We start from the raw sequence: 15,042 nt of genomic DNA, 5'->3' as shown, positions 1-15,042 counted from the left end.
CGAAATCGTATATAAAAATGTTTCTTTGCACAATTTTCTCGACAACAGGTAAGTCTTCTACAGAAACTCCACGAAAACTTTTAGGATCATAACCAGATTTTGATATAAAATCTGTAAATTATCTAGAAGTGTGAGAGTCGAGATTATTATGTCCGTTCATGTACATGGCCAATGCGCGGAAAAGACACAACTGATCTTTGTAAGTTTCCTTGTTTTTGTTAGATAAAAGACAATTCACTTGCGTATGTCGTAATAAAGGTTCGGGTAAGACAGAGTCCGGACATCCCATGGGAATGTTTTTCAGCAAAGCAGCAAAAATTGTGACGTTAGTAATTAACTTGAATCTCCATTTTGTGTTTTGGCGTTCTTGGGTACATTGCTCCACAATATCAAATTTTTCTACTTTTCCTTGGATTGTTATCTAATCCGTTTTCGTACAAAGTAAGTGGGATTTTTCACACAGAGTATTGTTTCCATGGGCGTAGAAATATCGAGATTCACCAGTCTCAGTATTTCGAAGAACAAAACCCAGAGCAATGTTGATTTTGGCTGCAGAATCGAGCTTGTTGAAGACTTCTTTAAGTTTCTCGTTGATTATTTTAGTGTCTTATTTGGACATATGGAAGTTGAATTCCTTATGTCTCCCATTTTCTATCTTCGTATCCACCAGAAAATGTTGACAAGCACTAAGTTCCTCCGTTAGTTTTTCACCATCTTCCCCTTCTTCCTCCACAATCTTGTTCAAGTCGGCCACCGTATCACTGGGTTTCCGTTGTTTTGCTCCATGTTCTTTTCTCCGATGTTGTTGTAGAGAGTAGTAACTTGGGAACTCTTGTTCACAGGAAGGACAAACGGTCGACTGCTTCGAACTTGGTTGAGCATGCTTTTTGGCCATATGATAGTTAATTTCTTGCTGATTATAAGTAAAATACTTTTAGTCAGAGCAAGAAATAACTCCCTTAGAACAATTTTTCCGGTGTCGAGCTGCGTTTTGACCAATGTACATATTTTCACAGTCTCCACACTTTACTTTCTCGTTTCGATTAAGGGTAGGCATTATCTAAAAAAATTGGGACTTTAAAAATGTTCCAAAATTAAAAATTTAAAGTACCAATTGAATAAAAAAACTCACTTTTTTCTTTTCGTGAAGAAACGAAATGTAAAATTTGAAGTAAAATTCAATTGACGGTTTCTGATTGGCTAACAAAATGCATGATTTAACCCGAAAAAATAAGCGTATTTATACTAGCAGTCACGCCTACGCAATTATCCTTTTAAGGTAATGACGTCATTCTCAAAATAGAAGTGACGTCACCGCCTACGCAATGTTCCTTTTATGATAATGACGTCATTCTATAAATAGAAGTGAAGTCACCACCCACGCAATTTTCCTTTTATGGTAATGACGCCATTCATTAGAAAGTTCAAGAATTTTCCAGTAAAATTTTCAACCAATCAGAACTAAGCAGTTTCTAGACATAACTTTGTGTCCAAAATATTCATTTTCGAAAAATGTCAACTAAAAAACATAAAAACTTCCTTGAATTACTCTACAAGAAAAAAAAATATATTCCGTGTGATTTCCTTATTGATGAAATAGATGTAGATTCTTACTTTTTTCATAATTTTTTGGACGTTTGTGTTATCCAAAATAGAGTTCTCCGACTAAGTAAAGGTCTCTTTAGGGAAACTTACTCAATCAAAGAGTTTATTTTTGATCCACATATTGCGTATCAAAGTTATAAACTTACTGCTGAGTTACATCTGACTAGAAAAGAAATTTTATTTATTTTAGAAAACTTGAAGTTAATAAAAAAGTCGTACGATAATACTTCAAAGACTCTTTTTATTCCCTACCCAACTCCCAAATTTGTCAAAACTCCCCAGCAAAGTTTTTTATTCCTTCATTTTTTTAAAAGATTTTCAAAGTTCAAAATCTTGCATGATCAGGTTTGGAATCAGATTTCCAGAGATTTGCTTTGAAAAATTCATCAACTTTGAGTGATCCTCTCAAATCTACATCAAAATCAAAGAATTTGACTATCTGCTCAAAAATCAGCAATTTATCATCGATTATATAGAAAAAATTCAATTAACTTGATGAGAAGACTTGCAGAGATGCTACTTTTATTTATTTCCCTTCTTTTGTTACTTATATCGGCAATATTTCTTATTTTTACTTCAAACAACTTTTGGTCATTTATTTTTCCAATTGCTTTTGTGTATACTTTTTTCTTATTTGGAAGACTTAAGTCCTAAAAGGATTTTCTGATTAGATACGACAACTGGAACAAAAACAAAAATTTTGTGATTGGAAACTACAATGTGTAAAATGGAGCTTTGTTTCCAATTGGACAAGAGTTTTCTATAAAATTCCATAAAAGAAAACTAAAATCTTTTTGGACACGACTACAATCCAAATAAGGAAAATCCATTCTGATTGGTTAAACCCACACATTCTAGTTGAAGGTACACCTCTCTCTTAACTAAAAATCATTTTATTTTCAACTTAACTACCGTCAACTTCCTCCTCTCTCAGCTCTAAATACATTCATTTCAACTTAATTACCGACAACTTTCTCACTCTCAACTGTAAATCTGGTTTTTACTCTATCGTTAACTCAACTTATTGCTCAAAATGATCTTCTCAGTACAAAACAACAACCTTATGTTCTCGGTGGAATTTTCGGCTGATTTAGTACAAATCCAAGTGCGAGAAACAGTTTGTGGAGTTTTTTTGGCACGAATGGACATCCCAATCCAAGTCTGACAAATGATGGAGGTGATGCGCAGAATACCCCCTACAGAGAACCAACTTGGAGAAATGCAAATGATGGAGGAAGTGGCCGAGCATGTGGGAATGAACTACCCCGAAACTCCTGACTCTATATATGTGGCTCAACCATTCAACGGTTTCCTCTTTCCTTGGGAAGAGGGATCTATGGACAACCCAATTACCATCGAAGAGGATGAGGGGTTCTCTGAACCAAGAACTCCAGTCAGCGAACCACCAAGACAACCACCAGTGATGGAGGCAAGACCAGCTTTGCGCTCCATTGAGAACTTGCAAAATACCGTCGTGTGCTTTGTAATTTAATTTCTTTACATCTAGTAATTTTTATTTCAAGAGATAGCAACAAAGAGATCATAGAAAAGTTTATTAAGAAGTTTCAATGGTAAACCTTCGTTAAAAATGAAACTAATTATGCATCTGGTAAATACTTTTACAGAATTTTGTTAGAAAGATGGCAAAAAAATTAAACCAATTTTTGCAAGCATGTTAAAAACTTTATATTAATTTTTACACCATGCAAAAGTTTTTATAATTTTTTTGCACACTTGTTAAAAAAATCAAAGAAAATCTCGCAAATTAAGAAAAATTTTATTAATATTTTCGCATTTCAAAGAAAACTGAAAGAGGATTTTCTTGCACTGTTAATAAATAAACTAAATGAAAATCTTTGTTTTAATTTTGATCATAAAGAAATCTCTTTTTTGCATGTAGATTGATCAAAAATATTGGAAAAACAATGTATTATGATAGGGAATAGCACTTAAAGTTATCAATTAAGAAAAATATTTAGCATTAATTTAACAAGTTTTTTACAATTAACTTTTGCAATTTTCGCATTTGCATAAGAAAAAATAAGTTTGGTTTTTGCATATATTTTTTGAAAAATCATGAAAAAAATTGCATCGTGCAGAAAATTTTCTCAAAAATAATTTTCATTAAATACTTTTGTATTTTAAAGAAAACTGTAAAAAGATTTTCTTGCAATGTTAAAAATTAAAGTTTAAGAGTTTCTTTCTTTTAAGTTTGATCAGAAAAAAATCTATTTTTGCACATAATTAAATCAAAAATATCAGAAAAACAGTGTATTAAGATACGGAAAAGCACTCGAAGTCATCAATACTGATAATTCCGAAACAATAAGAAAAAATGTTAGGTTTTGCAACTGTATATATTTTAAAATGAAAAAAATTGGCGTTCTGCAACAAGCTTTCTACAAAATACGCATATTTGTTATAGTTTTTTGCATCTTGTAAAAAAGTAACATGCATTTATTCGTTGAAAAGCATTTGGATTGAAATTTAATTAACCTTGACTAGATTTTTATGAAGAAAGAATCAAAAATTAAAGGAAAAACTGACACGCTCACTATTTACAGAACCATAACCATCAATAAAACAATCAATTAATTTGAACAAATCAGATTCATATTTTGAGTTTTGAACTTTTTGAATTCTGTCTAAAAATACTGAGCCAAGAGTTTGCGTAGTTGCAAGTTTTTGATTAGAACTTAGATAATGTTTTTTGAACTTTTTCCGAACAAGTCGTTTTCTTCATACGCTTGTTGTTTTTTCTGCTCCTTTCCATCGTAAATTATGCTGAACTCCGCGACTAAGCTGATTCAAGACTTTCCCACCTGATGTGACAATACTCGAAAAGAATCTTTTCTTCATACGCTTGTTGTTTTTTCTGCTCCTTTCCATCGTAAATTATGCTGAACTCCGCGACTAAGCTGATTCAAGACTTTCCCACTTGATGTGACAATACTCGAAAAGAATCTGTGTTTGTACAAAGTGTAAAGACAAACAATTTCTTGATATATGTATTGATATTTGTCTAATCTCTGAAGAATTTGGCTAAGAGACGTTCCAATCAAAATTATATGAAATTTGCAAATTCCAAAGGAACAGAAAGAATCATGAGTAGACACGCAAAAACCTTGGGTTACTATGTATTTTTCGTAAATTTCGTTGGAAACAGAAATAAACAATGATTTACTATTATAATCTGAATAAAAGCTGGGAATGATCTGAATAAAAGCTTGACACAAAGCAGCTGCCATTGAGAAAAATGATTTTTTCAGAAAATTGTGGAGTTGATTAGTAGTATTAACGCCTACGCAGTTTCCATTTAGGGAAATCCTTCCATATTTGGTACTACTTCCATATATGGAAATCGCGATGACTCATACCGCTTACTTACATTTTCATTCAATCTCAAAATCATTTCTCTCATTTCTCCTCATCTAAGCAGTTTGTTCTTCAAAAGGTACTCGAGAAAAACTGATAGTCCCAACTATATTGAATTTTCAAAAATCAAAAAAGAATTGGGAGATTTGTTTGGTTCCAAAAATCCTACAAGGGGAAAATATACTTGGAACCGTGCTTTCAACTATTCAAAATAAATGATTTGGGACAATTTGAAAAGTCTCAACAAGTCTATCTTAGTTAAAAAGAAGGCGAAGCAATATCCGCAATACGGAATACTGTTATTCACGATGCTGAAAATCTTGGACTCGTACCTATATATGAAGCCAAATCTGGTAAAGAATCAACTATGGATCAGGAGCTCGACATCTGTAAGAGAGTAAATGAAATAGCAACGTACAACATGAGGAGGGTGTGTGTCACAATCAAGAAGTACAACGTGAGCAAGCCACCCTACATTCAGATTCGACTCTTCACTGCAAAGGAAAATGAAGACTTGAAGCAAGTTGCATATGCCAAATATACTTTGAATGAATTCAAAGAACTGTCCCAAATATTGGGAGACTTTATATTTGTTGATAATTTTAAACCTCAGTAAAGCTTTGTGATGTTTTGCATGTTTGGTAATCGAGATATTATTGGTTCAAAACTATTTTTTCTCACCGAAGTGTATATTTAGAGCTATAATATCTGAGGAAAAGTCAGACAAAACAAACAATTTAATCGAAATTGGCATAAAACACTAACCAATTATCAAATGATTTTCCAGTATTTGTTTATGAAATTACAGATAAATTTTTTTAATTACTGTTGTCATCAAAATTTAGCGAAATTTTGCCTCAATTTATCAAAGTTACAAACAAGAACGTATATTTAGTTGAAAACATTATCATTATAGATCAATTTTTTGAATTTCATTGGTTGTTTTTAATTTTTTTCTGCCTTAGTTTGAGGTTTTGATTGGCTACATGATTTTCCTTAAAAATAATTAGACTCTGAATAAGGAAAAAATATGTATTTACGGTGATTGTTATTACAAAGTACTTCAAAAACGATAAAACAATTCGAGTTTTTTAAGTTTCTTCGTATATTTCAGTAAAAGTTATGTTTCAATCAAAAGCGTTTTCAATGTCTGAAAAGGATATTTATCAAACTTTCAGGCTGAACTACTACAAAAAATTAAAAGAGTGGTGGGCAGATGAAATTGATGGAGACTGTATTAGTTTCAACTTGTATAGAAACACAGAAATTTCAATAGTTTTGTTAAAAAGATGGAGAGGAGATTACAAAAAAGAAGAGTACTGTCAGATTTATCAACAATGTTTTTATTTAGAAGAGTTAACTCAGATTGAGTGGTCGATCAGAAAAAAAAAAACAAAACAACGGAAGAGCCTATGAAACAAAAAATGGAGATAATGAACATCAATTCGATTACTGTTTTGAATTTGATACAAATACAAAATCCAGATTTGTCAGAATATCTTTTGATCGTTTATCCAAATTTAATAGACTTCCGGTTGTTTATACTACAATATACCAAAAAGAAAACGATAAAAACGTATATTTTGGTAATTTCTTTTTTCACTGGTTAGAAATAGAACAAATCGAAAAAATTTTGATCGAAATTTCGAAATTTGAATTGAATATCGAAAAAAACAATATAAACTAGACAAGAAATCTCATTTATCCCACTAAGGTTTCAAATTTCAAGTCTTAGTTATATTGGAAAAATTCAAAAAAATTGATTGATTAAGAAGTCTCATAAACATAGTTTGGTTCTGATCTACAAAGTTTTTTAAAATCTGTCAATACTTCATTCTGATTGGTTATTAACACAAATAATGCCTGTGAAAGTATCCGCAAAATCTACAAATTTTAAAAAATTGTTGAAATAATCATGCGAAGAAGAGCTCAATTCTGATTGGTTGACATTAAATTTCTCGAAAATTCCATGATTTTTGAAGCTCAATTCTGATTGGTTGACATTGAATTTGTTGAAAATTACATGACTATTGAAGCTCAATTCTGATTAGTTGATATCAGAAAAGATGAAAATTTCCTTGTAACTAATGCTCGATTCTGAGTGGTTGATACTTTTGAAAACTCCATGGTTAGATTGGATGATTTTCATTTCAGCTAGGCTAAATAGCATATCCATTCTGAAGAGTTCCCAAGTTACTACTCTCTCCAACAACATCGGAGTAAAGAACATGGAGCAAAACAACGGAAACCCAGTGATACGGTGGCCGACTTGAACAAGATTGTGGAGGAAGAAGAGGAAGATGGTGAAAAACTAACGGAGGAACTTAGTGCTTGTCAACATTTTCTGGTGGATACAAAGATAGAAAATGGGAGACATAAGGAATTTAACTTCCAAATGTCCAAATTAGACACTAAAATAATCAACGAGAAACTTAAAGAAGTCTTCAACAAGCTCGATTCTGCAGCCAAAATCAACATTGCTCTGGGTTTTGTTCTTCGAAATATTGAGACTGGTGAATCTCGATAGTTCTACGCCCATGAAAACAATACTCTGTGTGAAAAATCCCACTTACTTTGTACGAAAGCGGATTTGATAACAATCCAAGGAAAAGTAGAAAAATTTGATATTGTGGAGCAATGTACCCAATAACGCCAAAACACAAAATGGAGATTCAAGTTAATTACTAACGTCACAATTTTTGCTGCTTTGCTGAAAAACATTCCCATGGGATGTCCGGACTCTGTCTTACCCGAACCTTTATCACGACATACGCAAGTGAATTGTCTTTTATCTAACAAAAACAAGGAAACTTACAAAGATCAGTTGTGTCTTTTCCGCGCATTGGCCATGTACATGAACGGACATAATAATCTCGACTCTCACACTTCTAGATAATTTACAGATTTTATATCAAAATCTGGTTATGATCCTAAAAGTTTTCGTGGAGTTTCTGTAGAAGACTTACCTGTTGTCGAGAAAATTGTGCAAAGAAACATTTTTATATACGATTTCGATATCCAAGAAGAAGAATATGTAGGAGAACTAGCTCGACGAAGTATCGAAAAAACAGTTAAGCTACTGAGATTTAACAATCATATCTTTCATACAAAGGATATTGATTCTTTCTTCAAGTGTTTCCGGTGTCCTAGTTGTGACACTTTTTTTTAATAAATCCGACAATTTTAACAAACATCTTCTGAGATGCAAGGACCGAGTGAAACATATTTACCCAAAGAACGTCTATGAGCTTCGCGAAACCTTGTTTGAAAAGCTAGAAGGATTCAGTCTTCCAGTTTCTGAAGGCAACAAGCTTTTCATTAATCTAGCAGATTTCGACTTAGAGTCGATTTGTGTTCCTACAGAGGAACTAAAAGAGACGCAAACTACTACCTGAATTGGAAAACATGTCCCTATTTCAGTCTCTATATTATCGAATCTGGTTGATGAACCCATCTTTTTGTACAACAAGGATCCACAGAACTTGATAATTGATTTTGCATCCAACTTCGAGCTGTTGGCTGAACAAAGTAAGCTAGAAAGGAGAAAAAAAATTCAAGATATTGAAGTAGCTGTGAATGAAAGAATGAAAAAGATCTTTGATCAGCTGAACGAATGTGTGGAAACTTTTCAAGTAACAAATTTGAGTACGAAGACGAAGTATCGGAAGATTCGATAAAACAGTAAAGCTACTGAGCTGAGATTTAACAATCATATCATTCATACAAATGATATTGGTTCTTTCTTCAAGTGTTTCCGGTGTCCTAGTTGTGACACTTTTTTTTAATAAATCCATCCAAAAACAATTAGAAAAAAAGGACAAAGAACTTCCCAAACAAACATCAAAAAACTTAGACAACAAAAAAATCACTCAAACAGAAAGAAAAAATCGAAATTTAAAAGAAAAATTATATCACAAGATCAAATAGAAAAATCTCTACATAGACAATCATCGCGACTTCCTAATCAGCCACGAAAAGTTTATAAAACATTCAACACGCAATCTAAAATTTTAAAGAAAGTTGAATTTTAAAAACCACTTGAAATTAGTTAACATTTTCATCTCTTGAAGATAATTTCATGGACCGAACATTTTCTCAAAATTCATGCTGGAAAGCACTTGAACAAACTAGTTCACTTTCAGCCAATAAGAACTTTTCCGAATCATCACCGTATTTTTGACCTGACTTTTTTAGCCGACAAACAATCACCTTCAAGCGTATCTCTACCTATACCTTTAAGACCGCCAGGTCAAAAATAAGCCACCCGCTCATATTTGACAACTGAAATAAACAAAACCTCAATATTACGACCCTCGCCTATCAACTAGAACAAAAATCAACAATATTGTCCAGGCTTCGACCTCGGAATAACCTCAAGCTAAAATATTAAATAAGCCTAAAGAACAAAATCGACATGATCATTTAGCCTAAAGTACAAATAACTCTCAAATACCCCCGATCATCCAATAAATAAAAACAAAACTAGAAAGTCCCTTAATAGCCCTCCAAACTTCTCTCACCAAAATTTCCTTAAGCCCAACCTACTTGCCAAAAAACCAATAAATAACCTGACCACACTCGAATTGCTTGGGCCATTTCTCCAAACTAATACATCATTCGCTTACTAGCTAAACTAGTAACTTCATCAGAAATAATCCACGACGTTTCTCCCCATGGATTCTTCCCCGACGAAAAAGGTAAGTACAAATTAAATAAATTATTCTAATAAATTCGAAACAAAACTAACCATTCTTAATAAATGTTTTCTCTTTTTCTTTAGTCTTCACAGGCACGATCATCAATCATCTACAAAAAAGAAAAGCGAAACAAAAAACAGAAAACTTTTTTCTAGAACCATAAATTCAGATTAACCAATTACAATAAATGAAGCAGTGAAACTTACTCCCAAAACAGCAATAAATTGATATATGAACTCTTTTCCCATATGCAGTAAATATTCTTAAAATGAAAATAATTTGATAATTTCAACCCCCCAAATAAAGCCGTAAAGTTAATAATTTCAAAGTAGTAAATAAATAAAAGTTGCCTACAAAATTAAAGCAGTACTTACCTTTTCAAAGACAATTCTTTGTAGTTTTAAATATTCACTCGCCCACAATCCTATCCACAATCGCACAGCTCGCCCACGAAGAATTGTTTAAAATGATGAATTTATTTTTTAACTTTCACTGATAACAACTCTAACCAGTTTTAACACATTTCAGGTTGGAAAGGAATTATATAATAATACAAACTAACCACCGCAAGCTTACTAAACACCGCAAACCACAACCTAACAGCATGACACAGAAAAAAAAACGCACGGTACCCAAACTGGATTAAAAGAAGCTTAGAACTGGATAAATTATTCTCTGAAAAATAACCGAACTAAACAAGAACGCTTTTGCGATAAAATTTAATACAAGATCAAAACTAAAAACAAATATAACAAAGATTTGTATATGTAAATAATACAATGCAGTATATAGATTACATATAGCCCAAAGACGAGCAGCAAGGAACTTGACAACCCAATCACACTCCAACTACGGAATGGCAAAATACACCCGATATGCTGCCTACAGTCACTACACTCAACGGATTTTAACTACGACTTGGCATCGCAGCAAAGGAATCCGTGCAGATCCAATCACTAGGCACTGCATCCAAAGTCGAACTACACGACACTCTCGAATGTGATTAGACCCTTCCTATTCTCTAAAATCAACCAGATCAACACTCATCACAACCGATCAGAAATCATAAACGATCTCCCGACACTATCGTGATAACATTTCTTCTTCCAAACCAGAAAAAAGAATATGCTCGCAACCTCTAAAGGAAAACACCATCTTCCATCCTTTTACTACAATACAACATTGAAAACTAAAACTCTCTAAACCTCGGATTGGTGGAACCAGATCTAAACTGGTATTTATCATTGTTTATTATTATGATATTTTATCTCTCTAAAATATTAAATACTAACCAATCATACTCCATCAAACTAACAACCCACTTATTTGTAAGTGTTGAAAATACTTGTAGTTTCAACACCAGAGCAATTTGAATTAAACTCAGAATACAGTTGTTCTCATTCTGGAACTAACTCGCATAAACCGGTGTACACTAGATCTATTGAGACTAGGAGATATAAGAGTAAGATTAAGATTGATATTAGACTAAGAAGTTTCACGAATCTATCCGGCTGAAAATAAGATAGCGTGACGAGCAGACGGTGTACCTTATCTGAAATGACTCTATGAGTTATAACCAAAAGGATATAACTCAATATGCTCAAAAAAATTTTAAGCCACTTGATTTGCACAATTTTTTGAAAAAGTTGACAAAATTTTTCGACGTGGCAACAATTTAATATCCTCAATGCAAACAAAAAGCATATCAAAATTCTATATTCAAATATGTAGATTTTGGAGTTTCTTTTTTGGTATTACCTTACCACCGTCAATTTTTGCTTATCGATCCTCAAATTTTTTTAAAGACGGCATTGGCGACGATACAGATTATTTTGGAGCGCGCGCCAAAAAAATGTCTTAAAAAAGTCGACAAGCTTTTTTTAAAGTCTCATCACTCTTTTTTTGAAACTCTCATTTTGAAACTCACATCTTAGACTTGCTCCTCGTCTTTTAAATTGTTTTTCCAAATACTAAAGTGTTCAAAAAAGCAAGATTAGATATGATGGAAGCTAACTCTATTGAATGACGTAGCGAAAGCAACTATTCACCAACCAAGTGTCAGTATTCTCACAATGGGATGGATATTCTGGCCTCACTTCAGAGAATAACCCTTTTGATGAGTTCGAGAAAACCAACTTCAATTCACTGACTCGTTTTTACTTTGGCGCCACATTTCCGCGGAAAAAATCAAGCAATAGAGCCGAACAAGGAAAATTCTTTGTAATTCTGATCCATTAAAAGTCAATTTTTGACGGTGTTTGCTGAACTAGTACGCGCCCACGAGACCTGCGGGGCCAACTGACATTTTATTATGAACATTAAGAATATTGGAGTTTAGTTATATTATTTGCATGGTTTTGCTTTGCATATAAAACAAAAATATGAAAATTGTACATATTTACAGGCAAGTTTTGGTCTACTTGTGATCAAATATTAAAGTCACGCATCCAAAAGAAGAGCGTGTAATAACAATGTATTTTTCATTAATTGGTGAAAACTAAAGAGCGTAAAACAGAGATTGTTCACTTTTCAAATGCAATTTGAAGCCAACTTACAGATGAAACGCATCTAGTACTAATACAAAACATGTGCTTTATTTTCTGACGACTAGAAATCGATAGCTTGAACATACCATAAAAAGAGGTTTCGTTTCGCCGCGAGCTCTCAAGTGTAAACTTTAAAAACAGAAAACACTTTTTGTCATTATTAAACTGGACCAAGCAGCTGAAAGTTTTGCGTTTGCTAGTCACCAGATGTTTCAAAACTCGGAGAAATACTGGAAAAAGCAATGCCAGGAGAAGGAGGAGGCTATTTCGAAGCTCCGGAAACAACTAAATGAAGCCAAAAAGAAGAAACCGAAAAAAGGAGAGCAAGAAGCCATAAATATTATTATTGAATCAGAAACATCTTTGTTTGACCAATGCTTGGCTGAAGTGACGAAAGTGAAACAGATCAAATCTGAAAAAACTTTGGAAGTGGGCAAAAAATTCGAAAAACTTTCTCCAGATGAAGTGAAACAGAAAGTAGACGAGATTCTCCCTGTTTTCCAATTGGACTACGAAACAATGGAAGCTCTTCTATCCGAATTTGCGACTCTCAAAGGCGAGAAAAACCGAGAAATCGCTGATTTGAAGCAGCAACTGGATAGCATAAGGTCCCCTGAGAACTCGCTTATATCACCTCGAGAAAGCGCTCCAACAATCGAAAACGATGTTAAGCATGTTTCATTCGAAGAAACAGAAGAGAACGATAGCCCAGTTCAACTTGATATACCTTCAGCGGTAGATGAAAACAAAACCTCTGAGGCCAAATCAGACGAAAACGGGGAGGACAACACAGAGAGTTCAACGAGTTCCGAAAATCAAGTAGATGTCAAAGATTTAATCCGAGATGAAGATTTGAACAATGTTCCAGTTTTGCTATCGACTCTTGTCAGAGAACTCCAGGACGTGAAGTCTAAAGTTTCGGTGATTGAGAGCTCGGTAAATCAAGAACCGATGCTAAAGTTTGCTCCTAGAGGTGTTTATATGACCAGCCCTTACACTTCTCCGGGCTTGCAAGATTACAGCACTTCGGAGTCAAGCAAACCAGTGGAGCCAAAAATGGACTTTGGAACTTTTGAGTCTAAGCGGAGTAAGGAAAATTATGAGCCGAATTTGAGGGAGCAGTTCAAGCGGGAGCCTAGTCGCAAACCAACCGACCACTACAAGTAAGTTAAAACATTCACGAGAAACCATTACTGAAGTTCACGAGAAACCATTACTGATATTCACAAGAAACCATTACCACGCAGCTATTTGGAACTATTGGTCTCAATGAATTTCAATCAAAATCAAGAAAGAAAAGTAGAAAAAAAGGATACGAATTAGGATTTAACATTTAAGAATGTTTTATTTGATTTTGAAAGGCCCAAGAACCTGCGCTTTTCTTGTGGTAACTGTGGTTAAACCTTATGCTTCAGATCTGCTTACCTTATGAAATCATCCCAGCTTGAACAGATTCAACGCGAGCTGATCAAACTAAAGAGCGATCAGAACAAGTTCGCACGTTCTCTGTTCACAGCCAAATCCACATCCTACGAACCAGCTAAAGTGTCTGCCAAACCAATATTCAGTTCTCGGCCTGAGTCTGGTGCGAGAACTAATGGTTTTACAATTCCCAGGAGATTACCGGATTCTGGATCCAGGGTTCCAAAGGGTATCCTGAAACCGAAAGGGGTCTCTTCGTTGGTACCGAACCGGAGCCTCAACTTAGTGTCCCAATGGAACAAGACGTTGGTCAAGGTAAGACAGTCCTTTGGCTTTTGATTTAATCCATCAAAATCAACCAGTAAAGTAAAAATACCATAAAAGAAATCAATTCCATAAATACAATAAAAGAAATACCGCCTGACTTAAAAAACTACTTGTCAAATGAACCTGTTGTGAAATCTAAACTTTGTTATTTTCAGCCCTTTTATATATTGTTTAATTTCAAAATTTAAATTGCAGGTGGATTTTGGAGACGATGAATACTATGACGAGGAGTTTGCGAGACTGTACGAAGAGAGTAATCAGTCGCCCACTGATGTGGTGACGTCACAAGATGAGGATGTATACATTGGAAGACGACTCAGAGAAAGCGAAGAATATGACTGGACCAGAGGTGCGTTAGCGTTACGAAATTGCCTTTAGATTTAGACTGAGGTCAGATGAGTTCAATAGCCCGATCCGAATTCACTGTTTCTGTCACAGATGATTCTTAAAGCAATGTGTATGATTTCCATTTAATTTTTTTTTCGGTCCAAGATGAGTTTGGTCCAAGATAACTTTTTTGGAATTCGATTCGAATTTCCGAAGCCAAAAAGTAGTTGTAGCGTAGCTACTTACAATACTGGACAATTGTTTTCCCAATTATTGTACTAGAGTTCTACTTATGATGATTGACTTGTTTATGCATCTCTTTTATGACTGGGTTCTTATTTCAAATCTGCGAACCAACTTCCGACAAAGTCTCTCTTCCTTCTTTTCGTTTACATTTTCTGATTTAAAAAATGTTTCAGGACTCAACTACCCATCTGAGATACTGAGTCAGGACACACAAGACAGGGGGGAGAAGTTCTTGAGGAAAGTTGTGAAGAGGTATAACCGAGACCACCCCGAGGAGATGGGGGAGCCCGGCTGGTACAGATACGGGTCCGCTGACAGAGACCTAGAGATGATCGAACGCGCTCTGAAGAACAGCTTCGTCGAAACTGAAAACGGAGGACTTGTATACGTCAGCGATGCGAGACCGAATTACTATTAAACTACTGGACAAAATTCTTAATCTTTTTTACGAAATTTTTATTCGCAGAATAATAGGCACAATTATTATTACAAGGCCA

At 34.1% G+C, this 15,042-nt stretch overlaps 1 protein-coding gene across 1 annotated transcript; it reads left to right on the top strand.

Annotated features, from left to right (window-relative positions):
* Nucleotides 1-12,203: 12,203 nt before the first annotated feature.
* On the top strand, nt 12,204-15,037 carry LOC134843917 (uncharacterized). Its single transcript, XM_063860259.1, has 4 exons — nt 12,204-13,386; nt 13,639-13,960; nt 14,168-14,321; nt 14,719-15,037. The coding sequence occupies exons 1-4, from the start codon at nt 12,431-12,433 to the stop codon at nt 14,961-14,963; spliced, it is 1,677 nt and encodes a 558-aa protein (XP_063716329.1). The 5' UTR covers nt 12,204-12,430; the 3' UTR covers nt 14,964-15,037.
* The last annotated feature ends 5 nt before the right edge of the window (nt 15,038-15,042 follow it).

The sequence above is a fragment of the Symsagittifera roscoffensis genome, chromosome 4 (assembly GCF_963678635.1).
Source record: "Symsagittifera roscoffensis chromosome 4, txSymRosc1.1, whole genome shotgun sequence".
Lineage (NCBI taxonomy): Eukaryota > Metazoa > Xenacoelomorpha > Acoela > Convolutidae > Symsagittifera > Symsagittifera roscoffensis.
The sequence above is the reverse complement of the archived record's forward strand: the minus strand, read 5'-3'. Positions and strand labels throughout refer to the sequence as shown.